Below are 23,083 nucleotides of genomic sequence, written 5' to 3' on the forward strand. Positions count from 1 at the left end.
TCTTTATGAAGAAGCGTTTGTTCCGGTTTGATTACCAGTCAGGTACCACCATATATGAACACATCATTAAGTTTAATCAATTAGTAGAAGATCTTTTAAATCTTGATGTAAAATTTGAGAATGAAGATGTGGCTCTAATTTTGTTATCGTCCATTCCTGATGAATTTGAACATTTATAAACAACGTTACTTAATGGGAAGGGAAATGTATCTCTTGACGTTGTAAGTTCTGTTTTATATAGTCACAAATTGAGAAAGTAGGACAAAAAAAACAAAATAGCTATAGCAGATGAAGTATTGATGGTTTGGGATCGTCAGAAAAGCAAAATCAAAAAAGGGAGGAGGAAAATCCAAAAGTAGAGTTGCCAAAGATGAATGAGCTTTATGTCTTGAAGAAGAACATTGGAAGATTACCCAAAGTTGAAGAACAAAGAAAAATATTATGAAGATTCAAATGTTGTAGAAAACAAAAGTAATGTAGATTCAGAAATCGATATCACACACAGCATCACATCCTGACGCGTGGATATATTGGACTCAGCATGCACTTATCATATGACACTAGTTCGAGAGTGGTTCTTTGATTTTAAAGAACTAGATATTGGAGTTTTTTACATGGGAGAAGTTAATAAATGTAAAATAAAAGGGATATGTTCAATCAAGCTGAGAAATGATAATGGATCCATCAAAATTATTAGAGAGGTTCGGTACATACTGAATATGAAAAAGAAATTCATTTCTTTGGAGGCCTTGGAGTAAAAATGTCTACATGTGAGAATGGAAAATGGAATCTTAAGGTAATCTGTAGAACGCTAGTGATGTTGAAAGCTATTAGCAAAAGTAATAATGTGTATTACTATCAAGGTAATACAGTTAATGGATAGCAACAACTGTATCAACTTCCGGAAGTATTAAGAAATCGGAGGCAACAAAGTTATGACATATGCGATTGGGACATGTTGGTGATAAATCTATTCAAACTCTTGTCAAGCAAAGATTGCCGAAAGGCAAAAAGTTTGTAAATTAGATTTGTTTGAACATTATGTTCTAGAAAAACAAAGGCGAGTAAAATTTGGTACTGTTATCCATAACACCAAGGGTATATTCTGGACTATGTGTACTCAGATGTCTTGGACCAGCCAAGACCCCATCTATTGGAGGTAAATACTATTTTGTTAGTTTTGTTGATGACTTTTCAATAAGAGTATGGTTGTTTATTATGAAGAACAAATATGAAGTATTTTTAGATTTTTCTTTAATGGAAAACCTAAGTTAAAAATGAGACAGGAAGAAAGATCAAAATTCTTCGAAATGATAACGATGGAGAATACAAGAATGATCAATTCCAGAAGTTATGTCAAGAGTGTGACATAGTTCGACACTTCACAGTTAGAAAAACACCACAACATAATGGAGTATCGGAACGTATGAACGGGACATTTGTGGAGAAAGTTCATTGTATGTTGTCTAATTCTTAGTTAGAAAGGAAATTTTAGGTAGAAGTTGTGGCATACGCTCAACATTTGGTAATTTCCTACCATCATCTACACTTGGTAGAAAAACTCCATTAAAGGTATGGTCTGGAAAACCTGTAACTGATTATGATTCTTTGCATATTTTTGGTTCTACAAGATATTATCTTGTAGTTGAATTAAAGTTGAATCCACGAGGAAAAGAGACTTTTTTTATGGGATTTACTATTAGAGTTAAAGGATATCGCTTTTAGTGTTTGGATGCAAAAAAATCATTATCAGTAGAGATGTTTAATTTTGACAATTATTCAATGTTGAATAATGTAACACTAGACAAGATTGATTGTACTCTGCAATAGGTCGAGTTTGAGCAGATAAAGATAAGCTCAACTACAAGTGACTCTTTGACGACAAATGAAGAGTCAAATGAGGAAGACTCTTTTTATGGGATTTACTATTAGAGTTAAAGGATATCGCCTTTAATGTTTGGATGAAAAAAAAACCATTCTCAGTAGAGATGTTTAATTTTGACGATTATTCAATGTTGAATAATGTAACACTAGACAAGATTGATTGTACTCCGCAATAGGTCGAGTTTGAGCATATATAGATAAGCCCAAATACAAGTGACTCTTTGACAACAGATGAAAATCAAATGAGGAAGACTCTTTTTATGAGATTTACTATTAGAGTTAAAGGATATCGCCTTTAGTGTTTGAATGCAAAGAAAACTATCATCTATAGAGATGTTTAATTTTGACGATTATTCAATGTTGAATAATGTAACACTGGACAAGATTGATTGTACTCTCTGCAAATAGATCGAGTTTGAGCAGATAAAGATAAGTCCAACTACAAGTAACTCTGTTAGGATCGGGGACGCCCTTGGAGGACCGGGGTGTTTCCGGTTTCTAGAAGGGTGGCCTCTTACAACACGCAACACACTTTGGTGATAGTCCGGTTAGAGACTATAACCGTTCTCAGCACTTCGCAAACTGTCACAGACTCTTGAACCGGGTTCAAGGGCGGAAATGTCTGTTTCAGTCTGAAGCAACGTATGCGACTTGGATGATGTTTATGAGGAGCCGGTTTTAGAAATATGAGTGGACCAGTTTTTGATTTAAGGAGTAAGATTGTTTTGGTTTGTAGTTAGGTTAAGTGAGTAAGCCGGAAATAACAGAAATGACACGAGACATGATTTTTTATGGATATTCGGAGCAAACCCTCTTATGTCACCCCTTCTTCTCAGGTTATGAGAAGGATCTCCACTAACTTTCAGAGTTACAACGATTACACTGTCGGTCGAGCCTAATTCGCTACTCGCCGGTTACACAAACTCACTCTTTATGTAATACAATAACACAACACAAATAAAGTTTTCGGTATATGACACAACGGTTTTGAATCGCGCGTGAGATTTCTTTCTCTCTCTTAAAATGTTCGTAACCGTCATTAATGAGGTCGCTTCGTCTTCCTTTTATACTGAAGAGTCTTCCAACGGTCACTTTCTTCTCTCACCGTGGGATTGGTTAATTTAGAGTCACGCCGGTGCAGAGAGGTTGCTTGCACGTTTCACCTTCCTAACACTTGGGAAGCATGTAGATACTCCTCAGGTAAAGATGACGTAACCGGTTTGCAGATTCGAACACGTGTTAGGCATGCACCTTCCGGCTGTTTGAGTCGGATCAACAAATCATCATTGTTTTTCTCGCATGCTTCTGATCGGATCTTATCTTCTTTTAATTCTTCAAGACACGTCTATTTCGTCACACTACGTCATCTTTGTAACTTCTTAGTTTCCGGTTGACTCTGTCATATAATGATCCGGCTGGAGTGTAGCCTTTTCTTTGCTAGCCGGTCTGCTGAGAATTTTGAGGCAGGTTCCTCTTGATCTTGACTTGATCATTTGGAACTGGATTACTTTGAGATGTTCTTCATCCGGTTCATGAGGTTCCAGTCGGTTTATTCAATTCGATCTGTTCCTGCACATAGAAGTTAATAGTTTAGTTTTCTGGCCGGTTCCAAAAATTAACTTTACTTAATTTTTCTATCAATTTCTCCCTTTTTGATTATTTAGAATAAATATTCAAAAATTGTAATGTATGGCCGGTTTGAAAATTAACTTACTTAATTTTTCTTATCAATTTCTCCCTTTTTGATTATTTAGAATAAATATTCAAAAATTGTAATGTATGGCCGGTTTGAAAATTAACTTACTTAATTTTTCTTATCAATTTCTCCCTTTTTGATTATTTAGAATAAATATTCAAAACTTGTAATGTGTGGCCGGTTTGAAAAATTATTTTAAACAATTTCTCCCTTTTTGATGTTTTTCTGGTTAAGAAAAATTTCAAAACATGTTTTGATTTTTCAAAGTATATCTAATAAATAGTTACTTTAAAGTATGATAGAAATGACGGAGTTCTGAAACAAAAACCAAACATAAGTAAATTGTTCATAAGAGAAATAAGCTAAGGATTGGATGATCCCCCCCTTTTCGTTCTCTTTCTCCTTTCGCTTCCTTTCTTCCTCTTCTCTTGCCTTCCATTCCCTATCTCTTCGTTCAGCGTCGATTCGCCATCCCACAAACACACTTGAGATGTCGGGAGTTCGTTTGCTGAATCCGAAACCGCCGCTTACTGGTCTGGATGGGCGAGATGGTTGAGCAGCAATCTGCCTGGAACTAAGAATTGCGATTGAAGATTCCACTGCTTTCTTCTTTCTCCGGTTGAGTTGTGTAATATCCTCTTTTCTTCTTCGTCATGAGGTTCTTCGTTTAGTCCACCGGTTGAATCTCTCTTAAACCGCTTTGTTCCGCCAGCTTCATTACAGCCGCAACCGCTTTTCGTTTGTTCTTATTCCTTGTTTTCATAGAGTGCGAGGCTTGAGCCGGTGTGGATTCTTGTAGAGCGGCTTTTTCTTCCTCATTGCATTGCTTGGCCAACTCATGATCTTTGTCCTCAATTTCCTTTCTTAACCGTTCCCTCTCTTTTTCTTCGTCTTGAAGTTTCTTGGCAGTTTCGGCATCAGAACTGATCTGCGCTTGAGTCTTGTTAACTTGTAATTTGAACAGCTCCTCAATCTGAGCTGCCATAACCTGCATCATGTCGAGCAAAGGAGCGGTTGCGGTTTGAACGGATTCGGCGATCATTGACTTGATCGATGATTGAACGGTTTCGGCAATCTCTGAGTGAACTGATGCCCGGACGATTTCAGTCAGGTTGGTTTCAACGGTTGCAATTTTCTCATCTGTAGCAATGTTGTACTTGTGAAGACAAGAGATAATTGTGTCAACCACTACTCCCTTCACTTGCTCAAGTGTCGGAGCCTGATCAGTCTGTGGAGGGACACTACTCCGGTTTTATGCTATTTTGGAGGACTCTCCGGTAACAAAGAAGGGTTTGCTTTGAAAGAGATCGGCATGAGTTAAGATGTGTTTGCACGCGTCCCTCCATTCTGCTTCGAGCCGGTCAACACTTTGAATAAGATTATTACGCACCGTGTGAAACCGCTCAAACATTCTTGACTCCATTGGAGTTAGTTTTGCCCCTTTTGCATCTCTCATGGCATCTTCTACTGCATGTAGCCGGGCGTATTCTTGTATCGCCATAGTTTTGGTGAATGCGGCTTGAATAACGCCGGTACCTGTTAGCTTGAGAGCCTCCTCTTCTAATTCCAACAGTTTCTCCCAGTACTTGTTGCCGCTCATATCGGGGATCATGTTTGATAGCTTTGTTTCACAATGTAGCTTGACCCATAAGTGGTACGATGAGACCATCTCTTCAGCTTCTTTGTTCATATCCAAGAGGAACATCTAATACATCTCCTCCTCTTCTTCTACTGAAATGGGGACCTCGGCTTCGGTTACAATATCAGTTTGTGAACCGGTTTGCAATGCACTTTTTCCCTTTGCCGAAGAATCCTCAATTAGGACTTATTTGCCTTTTCTAACCTGAGATGGACCTTCAGGTAAGATTGTTGAATCGTTTGGCCCGTCTTGAGCCGGTTGGAGCGTTGTTTCGGTTGGAACGGATTTATTCCCAGCCGAGCCGGATGGATCTTTTTCTTCGATATTTCCCTCCTGAGCCGGAGGGATGATGTTCTCAGTGTTGGCCGTTTCTTCGACCGGATGAATTTTACTATGACCGGGTTCCTCAACCCGATCAGTTGTCTTGAGAAGACTTGTCACGTCGTCTTCGGTTTCATTAACAATGTTTTGGACCGCGTCCACTATGACCTCTAAGGTCCTTAAACCTACGTCGGCCATTATTTCATCCAGATTCTTGTTCAGGGACTTGGAGTTTTCAGAGTGAATACTAACCTCTTCTACCTCCTCCAATGTTGACTTGGTTTCTTGGCTCCATCGACGGGTTCGGTTTGCCTTGATGCTGGAGAGGTGATCTAAAATGGGATGCTGAAGTGTGTTGATGGGAATGGGCTGAAACCTGAACGATGTTCTGCGGTTCTCTTTGGTGGACTGATCAGAGGAGAGAGTTTTCTCGGAATCTGCCGGTTTGTTGGAGCTTTTCTTCGCGGACGTTTCCCTCCTCTCCCTTTATCTTCTGAGAAGCTTCGGCTGAACCGCCTTCCCCCTTAGGATCTTTTTGTTCGAACTTTCACCAGCCGGTGCGGACGAGACTGGTCCCTTTTTGATGACTTTGTTCTGGAGAACTTCGGCCTAGCCGCTTTAGCAGTTTTCTTGCTCATCTGCTCAGAATTAAGAATATTGGCGGGATGGAACGGGTTCACCTTCCACGAGTTCCCATTAAGGAACTTAAGAATCTTCATTATTTGAATTCGCATCGGCCTGAACCCCGGCCATCCTTCTTACCACCATCTCGCACAAAATTGTTTCGAATAGAACGGTTCCCCAATCGTCTTGTCACTAAGGACAATCGCCATCATCATCTTCAACTTCAGCTTGGTCAGGTTATCGAAGTTGCCTCCTCTACCCTGAAGTGATCTTGAGATTATGTTCAGCAGCCATCTGAACTCCGGTTTGAGTTTGTTCTTCCGGCTTGAGTGAGTTACCAGATCCTTTTCGTCAAATGATATAACTAACCGGACCGCGTTGGATTCTGCATCTGTCAAGCTTGTTTTGAAGTCCAGCCCGATATTCGGCAAACCGAGCGCTTCAGAAAAGATCTCCTCCGTGATGTTAACTGTTTTGCCATTCACGGTGGCGGAGACCGTCCTCTTCGTTACAGTCGCCGTCGCCAGGAACTCCACAACCTTCGTCGGGTGCACGATGAACGGACCAGACAAATATATTTCTAATCCAGAATCCCTTAGCGATTGCAGCACGGCCTTGTTTTCTTCCGCAGCGTGTTCGTCGATGTCGCTGAAATCGACCTACAACATGTATTGGAAAGGTGCTTTAACTAGATCCATGATGATTTTGTGAGTGAAGAAGATGAAGAACAACGATGATCGGAAGTCAGAGAGATTTTAAGATTTTTAGAGAGAGAAAGCTTGTGCAAATAATGAACTGTTTTGAACTTATATAGGAGGCGGTTTTGAACGGTTAGAAGATGAACCGTCACTTGGTTATGATTTTGGGCGCCAAATTTCCCTCCAAAAGTTACTGCAGTAACTTTCGGCGGTAAATGCAGAGAATACTATGGGCGGTAATTTTGTGCGCGGTAAAACCGTGGGCGGTAAGTTTTTCGAACTTTTTCGGATTTGTTTGAGATTTTGATTCATCGGAAATTTTGTTAACCGGAAGCTTTGATTAACGTGGGGTCTTTTGTTTATTCAGATCATAACCGGAAAGAAAAATAATATGAAAACCGGAGACTTAATAATGATGTGAACTTTTTATAAATAAATCCGAAACATAAGGAGATGAAGTGGTTATCGGTCTTACAACAAAATGACCAGAAAACCGGAAAGAACATAGAATTAGAGAAGATCGAGTCAGTCCCCCTCGATCATTCTATCAACCCACTTGTCCACAGTGTTCTCGGGTGTACGTTCCTCAATCCTCGATATCCATCTGTCTAGCATGGATAGAGTCATGATGTTGGCCGGTCCGACGGGAACACCGGGTCCAAGGTTGCGACGATGCACCTCCAAGTATCGAGTGATCTGGGGAGCGATACCGATCCTTCCCCTTGGAGCGGTGACGAGCTTCTTCAAGTTTTTGAAGAGGTAGGTGGCCCAGTTGATGGGCGACTTGCGGACGATGGCTATCATGATGTCGAAAGCCTCCCGGTTATAGTTTTGGTTGGGCATTCGGCCCATGATAGACCGCTGAACCAAGTCATGAAAGACTTGGTATTGAGGAGCGAGTTTATCCTTCTCTCCGTGGTCATCGACCGGATCGGTGGAGGAAGAGAAAACAAAGCCGTAGTCTTCCTTAGCCGGAAAGAACGGCGTTGGGAAGTCCGAAAAACCTTCAGTTGGAAGGTCGAAGAAATGGGAAAAATATTCTTCGGTAATCCGAAGAAATTTCCCGTCAATGATGTTCCTTATGCTATCATCGTCAAGGATGTGCCCGTTGTTGAAGAACTCAAACACCTCCTCTTCAAGGATGGTGTCTGATCCTTCAAGAAAGCCTTGAAGTCCCGATTCTACAATCGGTGCGAAGATGGTTTCCAAAAACCGGACATTCAACATTTCGCGGAAGTTGACAATGATTGTGTTTCTTAGCTCGGCATTCATTGTGGAAGGGAATAAGAATGAAGACCGAATAGGGTTCTTGAAGCTTAGAGAGAGAAGTATCTGAAGTGTGGTTTGATGAAGAGGGATGAAGCCTCTTTTATAGTGTGGGCGGTTGGTTACATTTAATGATAATATTTTGAAAAATCAGACCGTTTATGTCTGGTCATAAATGCCCTATCAGTTTTCAAGAGGATAAAGGCATGTCTGGTCTAATCGGATCAAGCATGCTTCTTGGAAATCTAATATTTCATTTTTCAAGACTGATTTGGTTTAGTTTGATACTGCGCATTTAATGTTGGTTATTTTCTTTAGGATTTCTTTGATTTTTGATCGAAAAGGAAAAGAAATGATTTTCATTAATGAGAAAGTGCCAAACCGGTAGTACAACAAAATTACCGGTTTGGGAAATGAGAAAAGAGATGAAGAAGGTTAAACATTTGATGAACCGGCAGCTTGATTCCTCTTGGCTTTAGTTGTTTCCCACCGGTCGATCAGCTCCTGGATTCTCTCCTTCGTTAGCACGTGCTTCGGATGGAGAGTGACGAAGGGTCCGGAGTGAATATCCAGACTGGCACAGAAACCGCTTAGCTGAGGAGCATAACCGGTTTTGTTTGAAAGAATCATCTTCTTCAGGTTGCTGAAGATGATCCAGGACCAGTTTACCGGTGTCCCAACCGTAACGGCAATCATCATCTCAAAGAGCCTCTGGGTGTAGTAGTAGCTCTTTTCTCTGCCCAGAACTGACTTTCCCAGAATCTCACATAGAAGATGGTACTTGTTAGAGAGTTGGCTTTTAGCACCCCAGGGTCTAACTGGGATGTTAGAGTTGGAAAACCGATGACACATTTCCTCAATGGTCACCGGAGAGTTTGTAAGGTCGGTTACCCCTCTAGTGGGTAAACCGCAGTATTCAGCGAAATCCGTCTCGCTGAATAGAAAGGAGTGACCATAAACTCGTGCAACGATTATGTCTCGATGCACCTCTTTTGCAGTTTCGAAGAACTCGTCGACTACCAGGTAGTCGAGGATGAATCTGTTCTCCAAAAATCCTCTTAGCCCGCTTCTTTCAACGGCTAAGAACATTTCTTTGACTTCATGGTTTTCATATTGATAAATAGAGTTGAAGTCAGCTAAGAGAATTTTCTTTGCTAGTGGGTCGGAGTTCATGATTTTGAGATAGTTTTAGCTCAAGAGAGTTTTTGTGAATACTGAATGTGATTTGTGAGGATTAGAGGTTTGTTTATATAGCTAGGGGTTCGGCTAGATCAATATGTTAAGCATGCTTAGTAATGCCATAAATTATTTAATAGGCTTTAACTTGTTGAAGTGTATAATGTTTATTTCCAATGCAAAGTTAATTATTACTAGGATATTCATGATGATAAAAATCTATTGACAAGATGTTAGTCTCCCTCTCTTGATGATGGACACATGTCGTCATCTCGATTGAGGTAAACTATTTTATTTAATTACAGGCTTCATTTCTCAATGTATGCATGAAAACACGGTTAGTTATCCCAAGTTAACCGGAAAAATTCAATCCATCTAGACCAGAGTATATTTATACTAATCGGTTTTCCATGACCGGTTTTAGTTGGATATTATATTCCGATGTAAAGAAATGTTAAATCGTATCAACATTTGTTCAGTTTTGGATTAAGTATATCCACTTCTACTAGGTCATTTCAAACGCCTAGTAAATATTCATGTGGTTCGACATCATGAAGTGATCAGGCATAATCGGAGACTTCCTCACAATTAGCATCTTTGAATTTTCAATGGCCTATTTGAATATGGTTTGAGAAGCGAGAGCTTCTCCCTGAACACATATCCCGGTTTTTCATAATTATGTATGTAAGCAGTATGCATGTATGATCATGGTATAAGTTGCTTAACATCAGTAATTCCTAGAATGTTTCTGAAATGAGAGAACTTAGCTTCCTGTAGCGGTTTGTTGAAGATGTCTTCTACTTGTTGCTCAATTGAGACATATTCCAGCCGGATGTGTTTCTCTTGCACATTCTCCCGGATGAAATGGTGTCTTATATCAATGTGCTTCGTTCTTGAGTGCAGCATTGGATTGTATGTAATCGCTATCGCGCTGGTGTTGTCACAAAATATTGGTGATTCTTCAGCTTTTATACCCCCAAAGTCCCTTAGTTGTTGTTGGATCCAGAGGAGTTGTGCACAGCAGCTTCCGGCTGCTATATACTCTGTCTCTGCGATTGACGTTGCAACTGAGGTCTGTTTCTTGTTGCTCCATATAACGAGTCGGTCACCCAGGAATTGGCAAGTTCCACTTGTACTATTTCTATCGATTTTGCATCCTGCGTAATTCGCGTCCGAGTAGCTTATGATATTGAAACTTGAGTCTTTTGGATACCAAAGTCCCACGTCTTGAGTTCCCTTCAGATATTTCAATATTCTTTTAGCCGCAGTGTAATGTGATTGCTTTGGATTGGCTTGGAATCTCCCGCATACTCCAACCGCAAACAGGATGTCCGGTCGTCTGGCTGTTAAGTAGAGCAGGGATCTAATCATTCCCCAATATGCTGTGATGTCAACGGCTTGACCATCCTCATCTTTGTCTAACTTTATGGAAGGACTCATTGGTGTAGCCGCCTCGGCGCATGTATCCATTCCAAATTTCTTCAGTAGTTCGACTGTGTACTTTGGTTGGCTTATGAACGTTCCGCTTCAATCTGCTTAACCTGAAGTCCTAGGAAGAAACTCAGTTCTCCCATCATACTCATTTGAAATTTGTCAGTCATCATTTTTGAGAATTTATCACATAGTTTTGGATTGGTTGATCCAAAAATAATATCATCAACATATATTTGAACAAGTAATATGTGTTCCTTTTTCTCAAATTTGAAAAGTGTTTTATCGACTGAACCTATTGTAAATTTGTGATCAAATAAGAATTGTGTTAACGTATCGTACCAGGCTCTTGGAGCCTGTTTCAAACCGTAAAGGGCCTTGTTCAGTCGGTAAACATGATTTTCGTGTTCTAGATTTTTGAAACCTGGAGGTTGATTAACATACACCTCTTCATTTACCTTACCGTTTAGAAAAGCGCTTTTAACATCCATTTGAAAAACTTTGAAATTTTTGAAAGATGCATATACTAAAAATATTCTAATGGCCTCAAGCCTAGCTATAGGGGCAAATGATTCTTCAAAATCAACGCCTTCTTCCTGTTTGTAGCCTTGAGCCACTAACCGGGCTTTGTTCCTCGTAACTAAACTGTCTTCATTGAGTTTATTTCTGAATACCCATCGTGTTCCTATAACCGGTTTATTTTTCGGTCTAGGAACTAGGTACCAGACTTTATTTCTCTCAAACTCGTTTAATTCCTCTTGCATTGCTAGGATCCAATCGGGATCTGACAGTGCTTCATCCACCTTTTTCGGCTCAATTTGTGATATGAAAGCGGAGTTTTCATAGTGTTCCAAATTTTGTTGCCTAGTTCGGACGGGTGAGGATATGTTACCTATTACTAGTTCAAAAGGATAATTTTTGTTCCTTCTGAGGTTTATCCGAGACGTGTCTACCAAGCTTTTGGTTGGCTGATCAAGGTTAGACAGATCGGTAGGCTGAATAGAGTCAGACCGACCGATTTCTTCAGTCGAAGCTGAAGAGTCAACTTTCTGCGGTAAAGCAGCTTGAGAAGGCTGAGGTTCAACATCAACCGCTTGATCATTGAAAAATCGTCTAAAAACCGGAACCTCATCTTTATCATCAGAATAGATATTGAAATTTCCCATTCTGTTGTGAAGGTCGAAGGGTAGAGCAGTGTTTCGTTCAACTGATTCATCAAAAACAACATGGGTTGTTTCTTCAACTGTTAAAGTCCTAGTATTATATATCCTATAAGCTTTACTTACAGCTGAATATCCCAACATTATTCCCTCATCAGATTTAGCATCAAAAGCGGTCAAATAATTTTTGTCGTTGTTGTGAACAAAACATTTACTGCCAAAAATTCGAAAGTACCGTATGTTTGGAATTCGATCATAGTATATTTCAAAAGGAGTTTTGGAAAAATGTTTAGTTACTAAAGATCGGTTTTGAGTATAACATGCAATATTAATAGCCTCAGCCCAAAACTTTTGGACAATCCCCGAATCGGCTATCATTGACCTTGCGGCTTCCTTGAGAGTTCGGTTTCTTCTCTCAGCCAGGCCGTTCTGTTGAGGAGTTCTGGCACTAGACAACTCATGTCTAATACCGGAATCATCGAGAAAATTAGTTAATCTGCTATTTATAAACTCAGTTCCTCTATCACTTCTAATTTTGTTTACTCGAATAGATTTCTCATTTTGTATTCTCAAGATTAGTTTGATCAGGTTTGTAGTACCTTGATTTTTAGAGGCTAAGAATGTTACCCAAGTGAATTTAGAATAGTCAACAATAACTACCATAGTATAATGCATGCCTCCTAGACTGGTTACTCTAATCGGACCAAACAGATCCATATACAAGAGCTCTAAGCACCGTTCAGATTGATAATTTCCTTTACTTTTGAAAGATGACTTTATTTGTTTACCCATTTTACATGCAGCACATACTTTATCTTTTGAGAATTTAACATTTGGAAAACCGTGAACTAATTCCTTAGAGCATATAAAGTTAATTGTTTTGAAATTCAAATGGTTTAGCCGTTTATACCAAAGCCAGATTGGATCATTTCCAGCTATCATGCATACAGGTTTTTCAAAATCAGTTTTCCAATCAACTTTGTAAATATTTCTCATTCGGTTACCGGTTAAAAGAATGTCATTTTCATGATTCTTAACTAAACATGCATTCTTATGAAATTCAACTTTATAACCTACATCGCACATTTGACTTATACTTAATAGGTTAAAATGCAAGTGTTCTACCAGTAATACATTATTTATGGACAGGTTACCATGGACAATTTTACCCTTGCCCACGGTTTTACCTTTCGAGTTGTCATTGAATGTTATGATTGCTCCGGCTTCATACTTAATGTCAGTTAGTAGTTCATCGTTGTCGGTCATGTGTCTTTAGCATCCGCTGTCCAGAAACCATTCTGAGTTCTTTAACCGGTTGTTTCTTCTAACCTGTAAAAGAAAATTATTTACACCTTTTTGGTACCCACATTCAGTTGGGTCCATGGTTGATTAGTCCCTTTGGGATCCAGACTTGAATGAGTCTGATCACATTCCCGGTATCTGTTCTTATAGTGTTCAGCTTAACTTCTTGATCCTTTCTCAAGAATGTCTTATGTTGCGGTGATGAATGTCTTTGAGACCGAGATTTACTTGTTTTATTTTGTTTATTTTCTTTCCGGTTGGCTTTCCTGCTCTCAGGATGAAGCCATTTTTCTGATTCAGTCGGACTTACATATTTAAGTTCTTTTTCCGGTTTTAGATCACGTGCTTCCTCATCTTTGGTTGATGAACTCTTGACAAATCTTATGAATGGAAGATTGTCTTTTGTGAGTTTCATTCCGTTAGGTTGATTTGATTCGTTTGATTTGTTTTGTTCATAGCCAATACCAAATCTACATTTAGGGTGTCTTTTATAATTACACATCTGTTTTACGGCTTGACGAGATCTTTCCCACGCAGCCGTACATACAGTGCTCGTTCATCGATTTCAATTACCGGTTGAACTGTCTCCTCATTTTCTAAGGATAGTTCAGTCGGCTCATACACTGTGGTTTCACATGACTTATCAGCGATACCACTTGACTCTACGGTTTTAGGTTCTACCGGAGTCGGTATGTATGCAGATATGTTTCTGAACTCAGCGACCATTTCGTTGAGTGCAGAAATCAAATCTTCTTTAGAGAACTCATCAGAAGAGAAATCAAATACCTCTTCGTCGTTTGCCATGAAGCATGCTACTTTTTCCTCATTATCCTCGTTGTCGGAGTACGCTCATTCGCTTCCTCCGTCAGATGCAATGAGTGCCTTCTGTATTTCCTTCCCTTCATCGGCTTTCTGGTCATCGTTTCTCCGGTAATCGTTCCGTTGGTGTCATTTCTCCGATAGTTATTCCCTTGGTAGTTGTTACCTTGGTACCGGTTGCCTTGGTAGTTGTTTGCCTTGATAGTTGCATCCAGTTTTCTGTCGTCTCCTTGGTTTCCTACATTCTGACCTGAAATGTCCAAACCATCATAGTTCTAGCATCTTTTATTGGATTTATTTACATAAGTATAGCTAAAGTTGTTGTCAGATGGTGGTTTGGGTCTTCTTCATGAATCTCCCAAATTTCTGAGCTAGCAGCGCCATCACATCTTCACTGATCTGATCAGCGTTCTTGACTGGAGCCCGGAATACGGTTGATACTTGGACCGCCGGTTCCACCGATGTAACCAAAGCTCTAGGTGCGGTTGACGTGGATGCTTCACTCTTCGATCCGAGACCTTAATCTCGAACTCGTAAGCTTTTAGATCCTCAAACACGTCATGCAACTTCATCTGCCCGAGGTTGTTTGATTCCCTCATCACCATGGTTTTTGATATCCCATGTGCTCGGCGTGATCTTAAGGCTTTAATGATTACTTTTCGGTTGTCGTATTTTCTTTCCAAGTGTTTGAGCTCGTTAACCACACTAGTGAACCGGTTGCTAAATTCCTTCATATTTTCCCCCGGTTTCATCCTGATGTTTTCAGATTTTTGTGTAGCCACCAGATTTTGTTCTCCTTTGTTCTTTACGTTTCCTTCATGAATCTGAATGATCGTCTCTCAAGCTTCCTTTGCATTATCACAGGCTGATATCTTGTTTAAGGTATTATCGTCTATAGCCTTATAAATGTTCCTCATGCAATGGTTGTTCAGATTACTCCGTATTCGATCTTCATTTGTCCATTCATCTATCTCCTTATTGATTTTGATTGGCCCTTCTTTCAGAACTCGGCTCATCTCATCATCTAGCGTGATCAGATGTAGATACATCTGTTTCTTCCAACTACTAAATGCTTCACTGTTTAGCATTGGTGGCTTGTCGCTGTGGGTCATGCTTCCCATCTTCTTCGGTTGCTTGAGTGCTAAGAACCTCGCTCTGATACCACTTGTTAGGATCGGGGACGCCCTTGGAGGACAGGGGTGTTTCCGGTTTCTGGAAGGGTGGCCGCTTACAACACGCAACACACTTTGGTGATAGTCCGGTTAGAGACTATAACCGTTCTCAGCACTTCGCAAACTGTCACAGACTCTTGAACCGGGTTCAAGGGCGGAAATATCTGTTTTAGTCTGAAGCAACGTATGCGACTTGGATGATGTTTATGAGGAGTCGGTTTTAGAAATATGAGTGGACCGGTTTTTGATTTAAGGAGTAAGATTGTTTTGGTTTGTAGTTAGGTTAAGTGAGTAAGCCAGAAATAACAGAAATGACACGAGACAGGATTTTTTATGGATGTTCGGAGCAAACCCTCCTACGTCACCCCTTCTTCTCAGGTTATTAGAAGGATCTCCACTAACTTTCAGAGTTACAACGATTACACTGTCGGTCGAGCCTAATTCGCTACTCGCCGGTTACACAAACTCACTCTTGATGTAATACAATAACACAACACAAATAAAGCTTTCGGTATATGACACAACGGTTTTGAATCGCGCGTGAGATTTCTTTCTCTCTCTTATAATGTTCGTAACCGTCATTAATGAGGTCGCTTCGTCTTCCTTTTATAGTGAAGAGTCTTCCAACGGTCACTTTCTTCTCTCACCGTGGGATTGGTTAATTCAGAGTCACGCCGGTGCAGAGAGGTTGCTTGCACGTTTCACCTTCCTAACACTTGGCAAGCATGCAGATACTCCTCAGGTAAAGATGACGTAACCGGTTTGCAGATTCGAACACGTGTTAGGCATGCACCTTCTGGCTGTCTGAGTCGGATCAGCAAATCATCATTTTTTTCTCGCATGCTTCTGATCGGATCTTATCTTCTTTTATTTCTTCAAGACACATCTATTTCGTCACACTACGTCATCTTTGTAACTTCTTAGTTTCCGGTTGACTCTGTCATATAATGATCCGACTGGAGTGTAGCCTTTTCTTTGCTAGCCGGTCTGCTGAGAATTTTGAGGCCGGTTCCTCTTGATCTTGACTTGATCATTTGGAACTGGATTACTTTGAGATGTTCTTCAGCCGGTTCATGAGGTTCCAGTTGGTTTATTCAATTCGATCTGTTCCTGCACATAGAAGTTAATAATTTAGTTTTCTGGCCGGTTCCAAAAATTAACTTTACTTAATGTTTCTATCAAACTCTTTGACGACAAATGTAGAGTCAAATGAGGAAGAGGTTTCGACCCAAGAACCATCACAACGACGTGAATCAATTGTTGTGAACAGACCAAGACAGTTATTCAAAAATAAGCTCGGTTTGTTTGACATGGCAGCCTATATACACTATAGTCGTAGATGATGTTTCATCCACCTTTTCAGATGTCAGTCGAAGTACTGAAAATGGAAAAATTCAAAGCTGATATGGAAGATGAGATGTAATATCTTGAGAATAATTAGACATTCAAGTTGACGCATCTACCAAAAGGAAAGAAGGTTATTGGTTGTACATGGATATTGATAAGAAAGAAGGATTTTTCGAAAAAACTGATGTTCGCTACAAGAGTAAAATAAACCAAAAACGACTCAGTTTTTAAATTTTGAAATTCAACTCGTTTCAAGGAATAATGGATTAGGTTTTGTTGAGAATAGTTTTATATATAAATGATGAGCAACAAAATTAGTGAAGAAAAGAATTAACACGAACACAAAATTTGCAAAAAACCTTATTCGACTAAGTTTTCAATAATTAGCGAAGGGGCAAGTTATCAGCAGTACCGATTAAGGTAGGTAAGTTGATTTCGACAATTGGATTGGCATTAGACAGCTTGGATTAATTAATGATTTATTTTAAAAGATCTTATCCTCAGTCATTTATAATCAACTATCCAAATTTAAAACCATGTTCATTTATAATAACGTTTTCGTTTAAACTCTTATTGTAATGATTTTTATATAATTGCGTAGATAATTCAAAAATCTAACACATTGTTCTCAATTATCTTTCAATAAATTGCTATCATTATTTTCAGAAATTTAATTAACAGAATTAAAAATTAATAAATTTGAATTAAATATACTGTGACAAAATGAGGGTCTAGAGTTTTTTTTAGGAGTTCATAAAGAGTTGATTCACCTTAATTTTCTACAACAAGAGCTAGAGCAATGAAATCTTATATGCTTTTTGAATGATTTTTTTATAATTAATTTTCTTTAATCCTTTTGAATAACATATATAAATGATGTTATAACTTGATTTAATTTATGTATATATCCCTATGATAATTTTCACAATGTGTGAAAATATTGTGATCTTCAATATAGATAAGGAAGTTTTAACTTAAAATATAATATTTGTTTTTAGGCCTATTTGAATGTCAACAACTTTATTATATTATATATATATATATATATATATAGATATATATGCAATTTAATTTTCAGTACGTTTTGTTTGTTTATAGGAATATTGCTCAACATTTTCGTGTTGCTAGGTCGATAGCTTTTACTAAAAAAATGTCCTAGGTTAGCTGGATAGCACTATCTCCCCTAACAAACAAACACTAGGAAGTTCAATTACAACTTTTGTTCTTTTATGATTTTTTTTTAGTTTATTTGATGCTTACTTTTTAAGCATATATATGTGTCTCTGGTCAATATACTATATATAAAGTATAACATACTGGGATTATTTGAATAAAATATTAAAATAGATTAATTACAAAATATTTTAAAATTTTAAATACAATGTCTTTGCTTTCTTAGAGCTTCTACAATGTCTTTGCTTTCTTAGAGCTTCTCCAACCGGACTGCAAACTGCGTTTGCAGCTCCATTTTGTGCTCCAACCGAACGGCATATGTCACTGCAAAATGAGAATATAAATTCTCTTTCTAAAAATAAACGCATATATGCGTAGTTACTATTCAAACTGCATAATTATTTTATAAAAAGGTAATTCAGTCCTTGAAATATATATCTATATTAATTTAAATATTAAACTTATTTAAATGAATTATTTGAACAATTTATTGGTTTTTTAATTTTTAATTTTAAGATAAAAGGTTATAATATTTTTTAAATATTTAATTAAATTATTAAATTGTATTATATTTAAAATTTTATCTAATTTATTTTATATTTTTATGTTATATTTTATAACTTAAATTTTATAGATTATAAATTTATAATTTTAAACAATATGAATAATCATAGAAAATACATTAAAAAACAACCATTATCGTTACATAATAAATATTACAATAATTAAAAAGTACAACATAAATAATACAATAATTAAAATTGCTCACAAATAATAGAAATGAACGATAGATAATAATTAATAATATGGTAAATTAGCACCACTTCCTCCAAGATTGTTGAAATAGTCCGAAAATGTAGCCGGGGTGGAAGGATCTGGTTGACTTTCATTTTGAGCTTTTTCTTTCATAATTTGAGCTTGTTGAGCCCGAATAAATGCGCGCACATTTGGATCTTCTATTTTACTCAAATCTTGCCTTAAGGTCTTGTTGTCTTCTTTACTCTTTTTCAACTCATAACGTTTCTTTTGCATATCTAATTGAGTTTGCATATGATCATTTGCCCTTTTCATTTCTTCGGCAATTTTTTTGTTTGTTTCTTGCATTTCATTTATGGTCAATGATGTATTAACATCATTTTTCCTTTTCAGTTTTGCTTTTTTCACTCCGATAGGTCTTTCAGATGGAGAACCAGTGTTTGAATCTTCCAGGTTAAGAGAAAATGAGGAGATGCCGGGGGATGCTTGTCCAACAGAATCTGGAGTTGGATTTTCTGACTCGGAAGAGACATAGTTGACAAATTGATTTCTCCTACTACTTGTGGAACAATCTTTAAATTTTTGAAAATTTTTAACAATGTTCCATACATGATCGAACTTCCAACCTGCTTTGAACTTAGAATCTTTCGTGAACAACACTTTAGCTTTGAACATCTGTGAAGTTCAAATAGTTAAATACAAAATGCATAAGTAATAGTATATCAAATAATATGTTAATACTCACAATATCTTCATTTGAAGCACCGCTTTGATGCATATTCTCGATTTGTTTTATGCATGCATTAAGTCTCCTTGCTGCTTTTTGGATAGTATCTAGTCGGGCTTGCATAGATCTTTTAGTACGAATTTCCCAATGCTCCAGCCTTTCTCCATTGAAAGCTTCTTCAATACGAGACCATAATCGGTCACTTGTTTGATTAATTCCAACAACTGGGTCCTCGGAAATTTCGATATAAACCCGACATAAGAGGATATCCTCATCCATGTTATAGGCTGCTGATCGGACAGACATTCTTAACAATGGATGAAGGTAAATATGTATTCAATTGAATTCAAATGGTAAGATGTAGTGAATTATATGTTACCCTCCATGTCAATATATAGGTAAAATCCTAATACTTACCATGCTTATTACATTGAATTGGAAATGACCATTCACTCAAATTAATTGAAATGACCATACAATAAAAAATTGTCCTATTTCTCCATATAAAATTAATTAGAATGACCATACAATAAAAAGCTTGTCCTATTTCTCCATATAAAATTATTTGAAATGACCATACAATAAAAAATTGTCCTATTTCTCCATATAAAATTAATTGGAATGACCATACAATAAAAAGCTTGTCCTATTTCTCCATATAAAATTAATTGGAATGACCATACAATAAAAAACTTGTCATATTTCTCCATATAAAATTAATTGAAATGACCAAACAATGAAAAACTTGTCATATTTCTCCATATAAAAATAATTGGAATGACCATACAATGTAAAGCTTGTCCTATTTCTCCACATAAAATTAATTGGAATGACCATACAATGTAAAGCTTGTCCTATTTCTCCATATAAAATTAATTGGAATGACCATACAATGTAAACCTTGTCCTATTTCTCCACATAAAATTAATTGGAATGACCATAAAATGTAAAACTTGTCCTATTTCTCCATATAAAATTAATTGGAATGACCATACAATTTAAAGCTTGTCCTATTTCTCCATATAAAATTAATTGGAATGACCATACAATGTAAAGCTTGTCCTATTTCTCCACATAAAATCAATTGGAATGACCATACAATGTAAAGTTTGTCCTATTTCTACATATAAAATTAATTAGAATGACCATACAATTTAAAGCTTGTCCTATTTCTCCATATAAAATTAATTGGAATGACCATACAATGTAAAGTTTGTCCTATTTCTCCATATAAAATTAATTGGAATGACCATACAATGAAAAACTTATCATATTTCTCCTATTGCAATTACACTACTATAAATACATAACATATCCTCATGATATTTTTAAATCATTCATAACTTATCACATATATTTTCCACAAGTCTCCATAATGAATTTCAACGTTAGTGATTCATCATCATCTTCTTCTTCTTCTTCGGATGATGATAATATGATGATTCATCAAAGACAACAAACTTTATGTCGTCTTCACAAAAAACAATAACATGATCATCCAACAACTTCTTGAACAACAAAGCCAACAAGTACTACATCGTGGTTCAGTTCCTGGACATATTGTCATCAATCGTGATCGTGAAAATGCCGATCGTAGATTATACAATGATTATTTTTCAGATAATCCAATGTATAATGAGACCATGTTTCGTCGTAGATATCGAATGTCTCGCTCATTGTTCCTTCGAATTGTTGACGCAGTCAAAGATCATGATCGCTACTTTCAACAACAATTGGACAATGCGGGCAGACTTGGATTATCTCCATTACAAAAAATAACGGCAGTTTTCCGTATGTTGGCATATGGTGCTCCAGCAGATGCCACAGATGAGTATATTAAAATTGGAGAATCTACTGCAATTGAAAGTATGAAAAAATTATGTCGCGCGGTGGTGGAGATATTTAGCGAACGCTATCTTAGAAGGCCAACACCAAATGATATTTCTAGACTTCTCAATATTGGTCAGCAACGTGGATTTCCTGGAATGTTAGGCAGTTTAGATTGTATGCATTGGAGGTGGAAAAATTGTCCAACCGCGTGGGCGGGGCAATACGCAGGCCGTAGTGGAAAGCCTACTATCATTCTCGAAGCTGTCGCAGATTATGATCTTTGGATATGGCATGCATACTTTGGTTTGCCAGGCACCAACAATGATATAAACGTGTTAGAGTCATCTCATCTGTTCTCGGATCTAACTCAAGGTATTTCTCCTCCAGCTCATTATGTAATTCAAGGAAAAGAATATAATACGGGCTATTATTTAGCTGATGGCATATATCCAAAATGGTCTACTCTTGTGCAAACAATTCATGAGCCACGTGGTCAGAAGAAAAAATACTTTGCAATGAAACAAGAAGCATATAGAAAAGACGTTGAACGTGCATTCGGAGTTCTTCAATCACGTTTTTCTATTGTAGCAGGACCGGTACGATATTGGAGAAAAGAAGTGTTGCATGATATAATGACTACGTGCATAATTTTGCATAATATGATTATTGAGGATGAACGTGATCTTAATGCACATATCGAAATTGAAATGGAAACGCATTCACCAGAGGTCGAGATGGTGATAGATGAAAATACTCGATTTCAAGATTTCATATCTCGGTATGGAAAAATAAGAAATAAAGATGCACACATTGAACTTCGTAATGCATTAATCGATCATTTGTGGGAAGAGTACACCAATTCCGAGAATTGATACATTGTTTATGTTATGTGTACGTGTACCAAGTGTTTTTTTATTAATAATGTTTGTTTTAATATAATATGTTTGTTTATTTAAATGTATTATTGAATTATTTTGTTGTTTATGAATTATTGATATATATATAATTTAATTTTAATATTATTAAATGAATGAGAAAAGATTGGGGTTAAATATGTAAAGTTGATAAATATATAGATAATATTAATAAGGTTAAAAAGTTAGTGTAAGAAAGGAATATTCTAAGAATATTCTTTTGGGTTTGGAAATGGGTTTTTGGGTTGGAGATGAATTACTGTTTGATGTGACGTTTACTGCATTTTGGATTTGAGAATGGGTTTGTGGGTTGGAGATGGTCTTAGAGACTAATTCCGGAAAGGATAATTTTTCAGAAAACAAACAAAAATGGAAAAAGAACGAATTATTAATTTTCATCATCCCTGTCCATCAGTTCTAATTTGATTTTTTTTTATCATTATCTTCTCTTATTTAGTTTTTAAAAATCATGTGAGAGACTTAATACTATATTCTTAATAAAATAATTTTTTTTAAGATAAAACTATATTTTATATAGTTTAATATATTAAAAATTCTTATTATTATGAAAAAACATATTTAATTTTTATATAAAATTAAATAAATATATTAATTATGTTATACATTTATTAATTTATTATTTTTTATTAGTATTTTACGTGGACGGAGGACGATGACACAAATATAATGATACTCATCTTCAATAAAGTACATTAAAAAAATTATTCTTAAATAAAACAATAGGAATAAAAAACGCAATATAAATGATAATTGTCATAAGATAAATTGTCATAGTGAATTATTGTATTTTTATTTTTATTTAATCATGGTATTTTTTATTGGGAACTGTTTTTAGAATATGGTTATTGTTTTACTAATTTATATAAATTTAAAATAAAGAGACGATAAAAAATTCAATACATCTTTTTTTTTTTAAAAAAAAATCATTCATCTCTGATCCAATAATAATAATAATAATAATAACAATTCAAGTGTTCTTAAGATAATAAATATAAAAATTGCATTCTAATTTAAAACACTTTAAATGAGAGTAAAAATAATGAAGGATAAATTACATGTTAATGTATTGCATTAACAAAATTGAATTAAAATGTTATATATATTTATAATTTAATCAAATTATCTAC

The 23,083-nt window shown here is 36.7% G+C and overlaps 2 protein-coding genes across 2 annotated transcripts; one reads left to right on the forward strand and one right to left on the reverse strand.

Moving 5' to 3' along the window:
* Positions 1 to 18,506: 18,506 nt before the first annotated feature.
* Positions 18,507 to 19,497, reverse strand: LOC124917316. Its single transcript, XM_047457772.1, has 2 exons — positions 19,210 to 19,497; positions 18,507 to 19,139 (listed from the first exon to the last, which is right to left on the reverse strand). Exons 1-2 carry the CDS (start codon positions 19,495 to 19,497, stop codon positions 18,507 to 18,509), a joined length of 921 nt encoding a protein of 306 aa, XP_047313728.1.
* A 1,181-nt stretch (positions 19,498 to 20,678) lies between these two features.
* LOC124917315 (putative nuclease HARBI1) lies at positions 20,679 to 21,971 on the forward strand. The gene has a single exon (XM_047457771.1). It carries the CDS (start codon positions 20,682 to 20,684, stop codon positions 21,891 to 21,893), a length of 1,212 nt encoding a protein of 403 aa, XP_047313727.1. The 5' UTR covers positions 20,679 to 20,681; the 3' UTR covers positions 21,894 to 21,971.
* The last annotated feature ends 1,112 nt before the right edge of the window (positions 21,972 to 23,083 follow it).

The sequence above is a fragment of the Impatiens glandulifera genome, unplaced genomic scaffold (assembly GCF_907164915.1).
Source record: "Impatiens glandulifera unplaced genomic scaffold, dImpGla2.1, whole genome shotgun sequence".
Lineage (NCBI taxonomy): Eukaryota > Viridiplantae > Streptophyta > Magnoliopsida > Ericales > Balsaminaceae > Impatiens > Impatiens glandulifera.